Raw genomic sequence first — 13,415 nt, forward strand, 5'->3', positions numbered from 1 at the left:
TTACTCTTCACACTCTTCACAACGAAAACACGCCTGATGAGAAACAATACGAAAAAATTATTTAAGTATACCGATAGTAATAGTAATAATAGTCATACAGAATAAACTGAATGATAATATTAATGTTCATGACAATGATGATTTTAGATAATGATAATATCAACAACATCAACAGCAACATTAGTGATATTCCCAAGATTCATATGCAGATGGGACAGTGGCGTAATGGGGAAGTCTCGGGCCTTACGGGTCCTACTACCATGAGGGCCGTTTAGGGCTCAGTGGGGTCGGAAGCCTAATGGGATGCTAGTGTAAATATTCGGCTTCTAGGTTTACCAACCCATGGAGAGAGACGTACAAATGGAAAATGATGATAATAACAACAACAACAACGACGACAACAACAACAACAACAACACCGATTTTAACATATTAAAGCACCATTTTTCAATTCAATAAGACATTAACTTTCTTTCACTACAAACAAAATACAGTAAAACAAAACATATTAATAAAACGATTACCTACGTTTCTTGTTTTCCCTGCTACAGCAAAGGTTGATGAATGTCACAAAATGAAAATATCACATTATCGTATAATATAAAGGCTTCAATCCCTTTTTTAACTAAACTCGGCGTGAATGAGACGTCATTTGATAGTATCTTCGCAGCAACATTTAGTCCTATTTTATTTCCATATATGTTGTGCCTATATATAGTCATGTTGTTCCCATATATAGTCATGTTGTGCCCATATATGACCAGGATGTCATGTCATCATGATTATATCATAAGCATGTCACATATTTTTATCATATAAAATGTAATGGTTTTGGCAGGGCTACAGCAGAACGAGTCACTGTACTGTCTATCCCTGGATTTTAAGCCACTTTAAACAATAACATTTGCATTTGTGATGTGTGTAAATAGATCAATGTATATTTTCAAAGCAGAGACGATGTCAATTACACTTAGTAAAGGCAAATTATTTTACACTTTCATAAATAGTAATGATGATGATGATGATAATAATAATAATAATAATAATAATAATAATAATAATAATAATAATAATAATATTAATGAAAATAATAATAATAATAATAATAATAATAATAATAATAATAATAATGAAAATGTGTTGTGTGCAGGTATCAATCCGTAAAGATGCTCATGTCGCATCGACATCACAGTGCACTTCAAATTTTGAACTACACTTATCTTAAAGTCAGGCTCCGGAGGAAACAATATTTTTGATATGTTGTAGAACTGATTTTTTTAAGACAGAAAAAAGGGTAGTTTGATCAAAAACTGAGCAACGGTGAATGAGATACAGATGTTTGAATATTTAAACACTGGTGGGAAAAAGGTGTAAAAATGGGCGGTTACGCTTACCGTTCCCCAGTTTTTCGTCAAACAAATTTTTTTCTGTCGTAGAAAAATCAGTTCTACAAAATATCAAATTTTTTTTTCCTCCGGAGTCTGATTTTAATAATAAACATTAATTTGTTACAATTTATTTAATTTATAATTTAATTATTAACAAAAGTTTACTCTATAAGCAATCCACATTACTTATATCAAAAACAATGCCTACACAATTATTGACACGTGATATGTGTGTGTGATGACGTGTGTAACGTTCTAAAACATCTCAAAATTGCTTAGAAAAAAGCTCAACATTTCCCTTAGATTTCTAGGCACTAGGAGTATTCTTGGACCTCTCCAGACTTTTTTCCCCAGTAGGCCGAGATCGCATCTCGCTGGGCCTCCCTCCACTGATATGCTTAATTTTTAGTGAGACTGTTCACTAAGTTTTTAACCTATAGATTAAAAGAAACTTGCTGTTGTCTATCGCCGTGTTTAGCTCCCTTAAACATAAATTATACAAAGTGTTCGTACCGGTGTAAAAAATGTCCCCAATGATAAAATTCAGAAATAAAAATGTTTTTTTTTTTTTTTTTTTTTTTTTTTAATCTTCAAACAATTTGAATACTGTAAAATAGCAAAAAAGTATTCAATAAATCAACATAAATTATACTCATTTTTGAAAAATCTACCAGTAATGTCATTGTCACATAAGTTTATATTAGGCTTACTTTTTGCAGGAATAAAAAAATAATAATAAGTAGTCCACAGATTTTAATAAAGTAATAAATGACATGTTGGCACTATACTGTGATTGTGTAAGTGACAACTAAACTATAATTTAATTGGTCAATTTTTTTAAAGATTTTTATTGGTTGTGAATCTGTACTTCAGCCAAATAAAAGCCTTTGGTTTTTAAAATACCATATAAAGAACAACCTAGTATTCTAGGTGTTTTTGAGAATTATCTCTCTGGTTTATTTGTTAGTGATTTTTTAGTGAATAAGTACAGAACACCTCCATTATATATTAAAGATTTAGTTTGTTTATTTGGTGATATAATCAGAAACTAGCGTTATACCTTATTTTACGGGAACATTGACTTGTTTATTGTTAGTTTATCAATAATCAGAATGAAGTTAAAAATGTCTGCAAATTTATTCTATTTATTTATTTATTTATTGAACATATACAGGATAACATATGAGGAGGAAGTAACAACCTGTTTTACATATGGTCCTGTTCTGTGATACAAATTACAGTATAAAAATCAACAACTGAAAATAAACTTAATTACAAATAGGGCCTATGAATAAAAAATATTCTAAAACACAGAATTCATACGATTTTGTTAAAATACATCGAAGAAGTTAAAATCACTAGGCAATGTAAAAAATGTATAATAAGAACCTATTTGCAAAATCAAAATAGTAACATTCTGTAGTAGAATATTAAAAAATGAGTCAAGTATTTAATTGAAAGTGATTTTTAATGTAAGTCATTTTAAAAATTAAAATAAATTTAGAAAACTAAAAAAAATTAAACTTTAAGCACAGTGATTACTAAAATCTACAATGATTACTAACCAACATGCATGTTATCAGAAGAAATGAATGAATTAAAGGCTGTCTCTTATACACATCTTTTAAGCTAACTATCCTACAATCATCAACATAGTCATAATTATCGACATCACCAATATCATCATCATCGCCATCATTATCATCATCCCCACCACTACCATCATCATTATCATTATCATTGTCATCATCGCCATTGTGGTTGTTGTTTTTCTTTTCCGTATTGTTTTATATATGTAAGACTACGGTTCCAGCTTTCGGCTGCTTGTTAGCGGGCTTGTTAGTCAATTTGAGTGAGTGAATGAATAAAGTATACATGAATATACTAACATCACCATTCCCACCGATACCATCATCATCATTATCACCCTGTCTCTTATACACATCTAGATGTGTATAAGAGACAGTCATACGATGTGTATTAAATGTTTTCTGTTTATTGAATAACGGTTTGTGTCGGCGGGTAAAGAAGGAATAGGCCTACATCACTTGTCTGGATACCATGAAATGTTATATTAATAAATAACAGCATGCAGTAAATTTACATCCACTTTAAATCCATTTAATGTAACATTTCGTAATTTCGCCCTAAATTAAAAAAAAAAATCTCAATTCCACAATAAGTGCAAATAAAGGTGCCGTCTCCCGTAGAGTCGCAGGATGGAGTCAGGGAATCGGCGGGAAGCCTCGCACACTCCTGCGGCAAGCATGCACTAAACTCGTAAAAAACATAAACCTTAGGAGACCAAACTGACATTTTCCGTCCAATAAAAGACTAGGCCTATACCTTTAAAATATATACAGTAGTGTTTTATTTTGTTTTGTTTTTTTGTTTTATGTTTTTTGTTTTTTTTTTCTATTTTTGTTTTTCGTTTTTTGTTTTGTTTTTTGGGGTTTTTTTTTAGTTTTGTTTAGAGACTACAGCCATGAGAATAATTTGCTCACAAAAGTGTTTTACAAGTGTATAACACTGCTTCCCTCATACCGTTTGTGTTGGACGTTGAGGTTTCTATTTTGTAATTTAACTGAATAATCAAAATTTAGAGCTCATTCAATTCTTACCTTATGAGCTTAAAATATTAGATGTTTATAAACTTTATAAATCATATTATATTTCTAAATATAATATGCTCTATGAAAAGATTATTTTCTAAAGATTAATTTATGATCTTGACAGAGCTTTAGTCTAGTATGAATTTATCTATGGTTCCACATGTTTGATGCTCCGTGATTTACTCTTCTAACTGACCGTTAGCCGCTGTCAAACACAAACACAAACGGATAACACTAAAGGTTGTTATCTATTATATTATATAGCATACCAAAAATGAATGAATGAACGAACGAACGAATGTATAAATGAATGAATGCATGAATGAAGGAATGAACAAATGAATCAATCAATCAATGAAGCAATGAATGAATGAATAAATATATGAACGAATGAATGAATGAATCAATCAATCAATCAATTAATCAACGAATGAACAAATCAACGAATGAACAAATGAACGAATGAATGAATAAATGAATGAACGAATGAACGTATGCATAAATGAATGAACAAATGAATGAATGAATGAATGAATGAACGAATGGATGAATGAATGAATTAACGAATTAACGAACGAACGATCGATCGAACAAAAGAACGAATGTATGAACAAACGAACGAACGAACGAATAAATAAATAAATAAAACTATTGAATTGCTCATTAATTACAAAAATTGAAGCCCTGGGCTTCCTTTTTATAGAACTTTGAATGGACTTCTTTTCGAGGCTACTTTTGCAAAGTTTAGAGAGGGACGTAGGGCTTATTTTCAAAATGAATGTTGCAAATTTTGGTAATTACTACGGTACTATAAAACAATTATAGGGCCACTATAACATCAGTCAGCATCATGGAGTGTATTAACCGGCATTAAACCACCTAAATTACTGTATAAAAATAATGTGTTTTTAATTTATTTTGTTTCCTTGAAATTCATGTACCGTGTACGGTATGTACTGTACTGTACTATCTCGAGAAAAAAAAGCCCATGCTATGTTGAAAAGAAGTCCATAGTCTTCTTTTCGAGGCTACTTTTGTAATCTAAAGGGAGGGCTTTGATTCGAGATGGGCTTCTTCTCGAGATTAAGCCCATTGGGCTTCTATTCGAGGTTTTATTGTATATTGCCAATGCAAAATATTGTAAAGCTCCGTCCACATAATCAAATTTCTTTGACAAAATAAACGGTTGCATTACCATATATAAATTTTCTGCATATTTTTTTCTTTTTGTTTTTTCATTATCTTCCTTTGTAGGTCTACCCTTTCTTTTGATGTTATCTTTTGTTTAATTCTTTACTTCTCATTTTATCATTGATTTCTTTTATATCGTTTCTTTTCGTTTCCTTTCACCTTATTTTTATTTTTCCCTTTTAAATTTATCAGAGCGAATCTTTCTATTCTTTATCTTTGAATTATTTTGTTATCTTTCCTTGTTTATTATTTTTCATCTTAACTCTTATTTTCTTTTCTTCTCAGTCTTTATCTTTCTTTTTTTTTCCTTTAATGTTATCTTTTGTTTTCCTTCCCGTTTATTTTTTATTTATCTTTTCATTTCCTTTGTTTTATATTTTACATTTTCCTTTTTACATCTTATCAGAGCGCATCTTTCCTTTATTTTTATTTTTCTGTTTCTTTTTTCTTCATTGGCAGAAACAACAGTTTGTTGATCCTACCAATCTCAGCTCCACCATGGATGAAAAAAAGGCTCCTCTGCCGAAAAATAGCACATGCAGGCCTACTTTACTAAAACGAATGTCCCTCCTTTAAAAGAGTGATAAAATTTTGATTGCGACAGGGGAGTAGTGCGAGAGGTCCATGACGAGGCGGCCGATGGCCCGACGAGGGGTCAGATTTCACCGACGAAAGCAATGTGAGCGTGGTCGAGCTTCCACTAAAACGGTTTCGGAAGTGATCCAGGAGGCTAAGCCCTCAAAAATCTTATCAAATTAGGGGTTTTAATAGCTTATTTTAGAATCTACTAATATGGGGCGAGGGGACTGTGGCAACATAGTCATAATTATATCGACATCAACACTATCATCGTCATTGCCATCATTATCATTATCATTCCCACCACTACCATCATCATTATCATCGTCATCATCGCCATTGTGGTTGTTGTTTTTCTTTTTCCATATTGCTTTTTTATGCATCACAGTATAGGCTATTGCAATTTTTTAATATGTAAGACTACGTGTTAGCGGGCTTGTTAGTAAATTTGACTGAATGAATAAAGTATACCTGAATGTTATATTAACATCACCATCCCCAACGATATAATCATCATCATTGTCATAATCATCATCATAATATTATCATCAAAATCATCAACATCATCATAACCACCACCATCATTATCATCATCCTCATTATCATCATCATCATTATTATAATAAAAGCACTTTCGAAAAATAATAATGAATTGTTTTTGGTACCTATCCAGGTGGCGCTTTACATATAAACATTACTCAATGGAGTTGAAAGACTACTAAGGAGACATTACAATTAATAATAAAATAATGTGAATACTACATTAAACATTTTGCATCGTTAATTCAATAATGAATAAGAATTTTTGGAAAAAGATGAGAATGTCTCTAAACAACAGCCTTATCCGAAGAATTGAAAAAATGTACTAAGCCTGCAATGGGCCTTATATTTTGAACAAATAAACAGCTGTCAGAGAGTGGACCTTATGACGTGTTACACTCACTCTAGTGCATCAGGGTAATAAATATTCATGAGTTAATGGTTGTTTGTTTTCACTGTGTTAAATCAGTATAATGAATATGCATGAGTTAATGGTTGATTTAGCATTAATCCAGGGTAGTTAAAAGTTTCATGAATGTGAATAACTTTTAGGCAAATGGCAACTTCTGATAAGTGCAGAGAAAGTGGGTGGGGGAATATGTTAATTTGTGTTAGCAGGGGTAAGTAGGCCTGGTAGAGAAACCAGAAGGGAGAGGGAGTTGCATAAGCAAAGGCTTAATGGAAGGGTGTAAGCTGTGGAGTATGATCCAAGCAGGGACATGTCAGCTATTAAGGGGCACCAAAATTAAGCAAAGTTAAGAGGCATAGTGAAGCCTACCTAAATGATATTTGGTGATAGCTAGGAGCATCACAGTATTGTGCAACTCATATACAGTATAACAGCCAAGTGGAGTTAGTTTGACCGTGATTAACGTTAATGCATTGTTTACTGAATAACGTATATTAGATATAGATTTATTTGTAATATTGCATAGGGTTGAATTAATGCAGGAATGTTGAATGTGGTATGCATTATTAATGTAATACAGTGAGCTTAAATTGACTTTGGATCTATGCAAGTAATATTGTGTATTGATATTTAGACACGTCTTTAATACTTGCTGTACGTTTAGCTAGGGGTATGTATACAATTGTACATAGCATTGGTAGCATAAATCTATAGATTAACCATTTTATTAATATGAAAGTTTGAAAGTTAATCATGTTCCAGAATGCTTGAAATGATGTTTGTTTAGGATAACTATTCTAGAAAGGTGTATTTTGTTAATTTATAGATGGTCGAAAGAGTGCAGCTTAAACTCCAACGACAGGCTTAAGTCTTAAGAAGAAATTGAAGGTTACAAGCAGCCGAAGTAAGAGCTGATATTTATTTCATTCGGAACCAACTTGTATAGTGTGACAAGCAGTGAATACCCGGGAGAACGTCACATGTTTGGCTTCTCATCTGTATATAGTGTAGGGTGTTATGATGCAAACTAAATGTTCGACATATTATTTTATTTAACACCTTATTTGAATTTATAAAAATGTTTGACTATTATTATTATTATATATATATAATTATTATTATTATATTTCCTTGTACGTGACTGTGTGTGTGTGCGCAGGCACTAGGCCAATGGTCAAAACGAGGTGACAACAGCCCTCATTCATACCTGTCAAAAAAGGGGTGTTCGGCCATTAAAATTAATTTATTTTTAAATTGTCTTCATTATAGAAACAAAATTCCATATCAGTCAAAAAAATCCCAAGTACTCATGGTGCCATTAAAAATCCCATATCTGTCTCTTATACACATCTAGATGTGTATAAGAGACAGGTACTGTACTATCTCGAGAAAAAAAAGCCCATGCTATGTTGAAAAGAAGTCCATAGTCTTCTTTTCGAGGCTACTTTTGTAATCTAAAGGGAGGGCTTTGATTCGAGATGGGCTTCTTCTCGAGATTAAGCCCATTGGGCTTCTATTCGAGGTTTTATTGTATATTGCCAATGCAAAATATTGTAAAGCTCCGTCCACATAATCAAATTTGAATTTGCAAAGAAACCATCTATTATATGCTGATATTATTTGGAGCTACAGTCAAAATTTATTTTAAAAAAAGTATAAATAAGCTCGAAAAATTTTGTGACACATGGGACTCAATATGAATGTAAATAAACTAAAATAATGGTATTTAGGGAAATTTGAAAAATGATATCAGAATGTTGAAATGGAAGTTGATACATCGTACACATATCTAGGAGTTGCGTTTAAATTAAGACGATCGATGGAATAATACAATAGAACGCAACTGCCAAAAAGGCAATAATGTATGATATGAGTGCGAAATCCAGAGAAACATACAAATTCGAAAATGCGCTACTCTACTTTATTAACACTTCTTCAAAACACACTTAACACAATATCCGCGTTTAATGTTAACATACAAACTAGCATATTGAGCTATCAAAACATAAGTATAAAAGTTAAGCGTATAAAGTCAAGCGATTTGCGAAATATGGAAATATAATAGGGACCGACCCTGTCGTTTTGACACTCACGACAAATTATCAAGTGAATGAGTGTCTTTCGCAAATCTAGATACTTGTATAAAAATGATATTTCTACACAAGCCCGGAAATACCAATCACCTGATATAATTATACAGTAGTCACCTTATTCTAAAAATGCAACGTTCATCAAAAATAAAATGTTTGTTTCAGTCTAATCTTGCTAATTTTCAAGCCTAAATAATAAGGACTATAGTACGTCAAGTTGTTGCCTAGATAAAAAAGCAGTACTACACCCTGCCAGCCATCGTACGTTTCCGGATTATATTTCGTTGAAACCAATGTTTTAACTATGAATCACTAACTACTATACTACTATAATATTAACATCAAAATCGTTAATCTAGATTACCAACGTTCCTAAATGGTAGTCGTCGTATTTACAGTGTAAAATAATATAGTTTAAAATATATACATTTTGATCTACTGCGGCTACATATTATATTCTCTTAAATCATCAATAAATCAGAACTTAAATTATCTACCAATAAATATATGGGATAAACGCTTTGATGTAAAAATAATATTACCAATTTCAACATGTTTCAATAAACAATTCTTAATTACATGTAAATTAATTAATTCTAGGAAATTACACCTACTCATCAATATACGGGTGTGAAATTCGGAATTTTAAACGTAAAATACTGTTTTTGGTTTAGGAGTTATTAAATTAGAGGTCGAGAATGGTAGATGGAATAAGATTCAACTCCAGTGTCGTTTGTATTAGCTCTGTAACTTAAATTCGATCGAATATGAATTCCATTTTACATTGATTTGTCCTTTCTTTTTAATTTTCTTAGATCAGAAATCGATTTAATCCAAAATTGTATTATAGTCTTCCTTGCATTTACAAATTTTATTTATCATTATTTAACATAAATTAAACACAAAAAGTACAAATTTTGTTTAATTTGCTGATGTTAACGGCTAATATATCGACAAATAAACACGGTTTTTTAAATGCTTCAATTAATTCATTTTACACTTTTCTCAAGACATTGTATAGTAACTTAAATAATTTTTTACTCTTGCTCAACGCAAAGTTTTCAACTTACATTTCTGTAAAAAAATGTAAAAATATAGTAAAAAGGTTTTATTAAATTTTGAGCATTGTATTTTTATGAAGCTGGGTGGTTGAGGTTCTCATGCTAACGCAATAGTGATTAGGTTTGCTTTTGAGTTCCTTTCCAACAACTCGGTGGATTATTTACCGTCTTATTTTGACAATAAAAAATAAAAAGAATAAATAATAAAAAGAGAATTGATTATTTGACAACACTGGATCTTTATTTTATTATTATATAATCGCCAGTGGCCTATATATTGATGATGAATAAAACCCCAGTTAGGGTAACGAAGACAATAAATTGAAACGTAAAATTTGATGGTACATTATTATTACTTTATTATTACTATTCTATAAATGTTGGACGCCAAAATTACATTTCAAATATTCATTTAAATATAGCGATCTTTGTTTCAATAAACAATTAATTACATGTAATCATCTAAATTAGTTAATTCTATAAAAAAAAAAAATACACCTATTCACCTCGTACCGAATCAAGTATTTAATTTGTGTTTTATTTATTTATTTTTTTTAATCGAATAATTTTAGAGAGTGAAAGTGAATGTGTTGAATTCATTCATTGGGTCGTTTGTCGTTCGTTTGAATTCGTTCGTTTGTCCATCTGTCCGTACTTTTGAATTGATTTATTGTATGCCTTCCTAAGGCTTCCTTCGTCCATCATTGATCTTCCTTCCATCAAGCCATCCATTTATCTATCCATCATGCATGCCATCATGCATGCATGCATCTATCCATGTATCTCATCCCGTTATCTCATCCATACACACACCATCAGTTAATTTTTTTTTAAATTTATTTATTCAAATGAATGTATAAGTAAACCTTTGTCAGCAAACATCTTCAACTCCTTAAATACACCTATATATTATAAAAATATGATGCTAAGACCTTTGTGTATATATATAAATTACTGTATCACTCTGTCACAGGAGTAGGGACGCTGGCGTAGTGCATCCAAAACCTGGTCCGAATTTTGGTTTTGGTCCGATGTGAATGCAGCCTTATTTAATGAAGATTACTCTTGGCCTAGTTTATCATTGTTTCTAAACTCTGTTTTGCAACGGTCTACTTCTAGAGTTAAAATTTAAATTTTGCCTGTTTGTCGAATCTGTTTTACAGCAAAATGTTGATTTGATGGCCGATCGAAAACTACTGGACATGAGTGCATAAATAAATGGATTAACGCAGCTATTAGATATTCTAAGTAGATTACAAAAAAAGAACCAGGGTATCGCGGATGGATAGTATCCATTGTTTATAATCCAAAATCGAAAAATTGCACTCGGTGACGTCATGCACAGAAAGACAACAGCCACGATGATCATCGTTTTTAGAGCCTGAAGAATAGACGAAAATTTTCAGTGCCAACCATTAGTTGTGGTGGTTTAATAATAATAATGTTATTAATATATATATATATATATATATATATATATATATACATAATAATGATATTGATGTGTTTTAAAAATAATAATAATGTTATTAATATACATAATATTAATATTGATGTGGTTTAAAAATAATAATAATGTTATTAATATATATATATATATAATATTGATATTAATATTAACATTATTATTAATGTTAATATTAATATTATTATTATTATTATTATTATATTTAGTATTTATTTATTTATTATTATTTATTTATTTATAATTATTTATTATAATAATAATAATAATAATTATTATTATTGTTATTATAATTATTATTATCATTATTTTTATTATTATTATTATATATTAACATAATATTATGGTTAACAATTGTGAATGCATTTCATTCAATAAGCTAGATTATAGTCCTACCTTTTTTGGATTTCTGAGAGAATTTCCTGTGGACACGTTACTTTGATTGGACTCTTGTAAACGATTACTGTGTATTCTTTTAATAAGTGTTACAGCTGTAATGATGCAAGATACTACAACGATGACTGCCGGAATTATAAATTGTGTTGTAGGTTGCCACTTGTCCCACTCGTCATCTACAATAGAATACATAAGGTCTATCTGCAGAAATATAACATATATTTGTTATTGGTTAACAACTAAATCAATTTTATAGACAAGATGCACACTATGTGGAATGACCAACATAGGTGCATGGTATTTACTATTTAGCGACATGTTCAGCGGCATTTTTACGGAGGGAAGAAGAGCACTTGGAGTGCACGCCAACCAATACTCTTGCGCTCATCCCAATAGGATCTGCCACTATAAAAAATTTTTCAAGTAACGTCCCTCACTTTAATCATCGAGCTTCCTACTTATTGCCCCCAAAACCAATATATAACTTCTATAGATACACCACTGAACACGTTTAAATCGAATGATGTAGGCCTACATAAAACCTATTCTACAAACAATGAAAGATTAACATGTTGAAAGTGTATGAATCATTATTGTCATGCGTGCTAGGCCTATTTTTGTTACTCGGCACTAAATTGGTAATTTATTCAACTTAATAACTACTATTTATAAAAACAATGGCAATTAATCAACGGGCTACTTACATCAAATAAAGCATGAATTGAACACAAGATTGAAATCACCCAGATACCGACTGTAACTAATAGTTTTCTTTTGAAAGTGATGACAGTGCGAACTTTGAGTGGGTATTTCAAAACGAAACATCTTAAAATAGAAGAACAATAATCAAACTTGAATAGCAGTCTCATAATGTTGAAGGATAATAAACTTATAGACCTATATAAAGTACAGGCAAAGATACAAATACAAAGCTGGCGCCTAGGCCTATATACATTTTATAACAACAGAAAGAGATCGTGGTCCATTATTAGGCGAGCAGGCTAAGCCCAAATGGACAACTACAGAAATTATCTAATTGAAAATCGCAGCGGGCCTACTACCAGCTATTTTTATTTTCTGAAAATGTAGGTCTTTGAATTGTTTACAACTACCAAAATTCCCGTTGGGGTAGGCTACCTCAAAATGACGCATTTAAAATTGCCGATAAACTTGAAATTATGGTTTCAGCTAAAGTAAGATTAAAGTAACAATACTCAAACAATTATTTCAATTATACCTGAAATGTATTTCTAATATTCTTTGACGATAAAAAATGATTATTGATTTTAAAAGAAATGACAATTGTAATTACTATAGCAACGTTTGCTTTGCATATTAAATATCTTTTAGTGTGTACAAATCTATATGTAATATAATGATATGATAGAAATTATAGTTTTTTTTTGTATAAATTTTTAAAATAATTATTTAAAAGTAAATTGTAGTTGATTTTAGAACCCCTCCTTTGGGAGAGACCCCTATTCAAGGGTTTGGCTTCAAGTCAAAGGAATAGGCCTATATGTATGTTAATACTGCTACCAATCTATGTTCAGGGGGCAATTTTGTTAGTCATATATGTGAACGCTTAAGGAGTTCATTGTGCTTAAGAATGAAACTGTAGATGTAGAACTTCCCTTATTCAATACATAAAGACAAGCAATGATTTCCAATTACCAAGGTTGCT

At 30.9% G+C, this 13,415-nt stretch overlaps 1 protein-coding gene across 1 annotated transcript; it reads right to left on the reverse strand.

Annotated features, from left to right (window-relative positions):
• Window positions 1-10,957: 10,957 nt before the first annotated feature.
• LOC117110383 (QRFP-like peptide receptor) lies at window positions 10,958-12,708 on the reverse strand. The gene is made up of 3 exons (XM_033253079.1): window positions 12,436-12,708; window positions 11,732-11,932; window positions 10,958-11,251 (listed from the first exon to the last, which is right to left on the reverse strand). The coding sequence occupies exons 1-3, from the start codon at window positions 12,598-12,600 to the stop codon at window positions 10,958-10,960; spliced, it is 660 nt and encodes a 219-aa protein (XP_033108970.1). The 5' UTR covers window positions 12,601-12,708.
• Between the last annotated feature and the right edge of the window lie 707 nt (window positions 12,709-13,415).

This window comes from Anneissia japonica, unplaced genomic scaffold (genome assembly GCF_011630105.1).
Source record: "Anneissia japonica isolate Jap-2015-1 unplaced genomic scaffold, ASM1163010v1 scaffold2855_len30308_cov102, whole genome shotgun sequence".
NCBI classification, from domain to species: Eukaryota; Metazoa; Echinodermata; class Crinoidea; order Comatulida; family Comatulidae; genus Anneissia; species Anneissia japonica.

Excerpts from the sequence above, each read along its gene's own strand:
- LOC117110383 (XM_033253079.1), bottom strand. The coding sequence starts at position 12,600 with ATGAGACTGCTATTCAAGTTTGATTATTGTTCTTCTATTTTAAGATGT. Across the intron at positions 11,933-12,435 it reads CAATTCATGCTTTATTTGAT|ATAGACCTTATGTATTCTAT; the intron begins GTAAGTAGCCCG and ends ATATTTCTGCAG. Across the intron at positions 11,252-11,731 it reads CTCTCAGAAATCCAAAAAAG|GCTCTAAAAACGATGATCAT; the intron begins GTAGGACTATAA and ends TCTATTCTTCAG.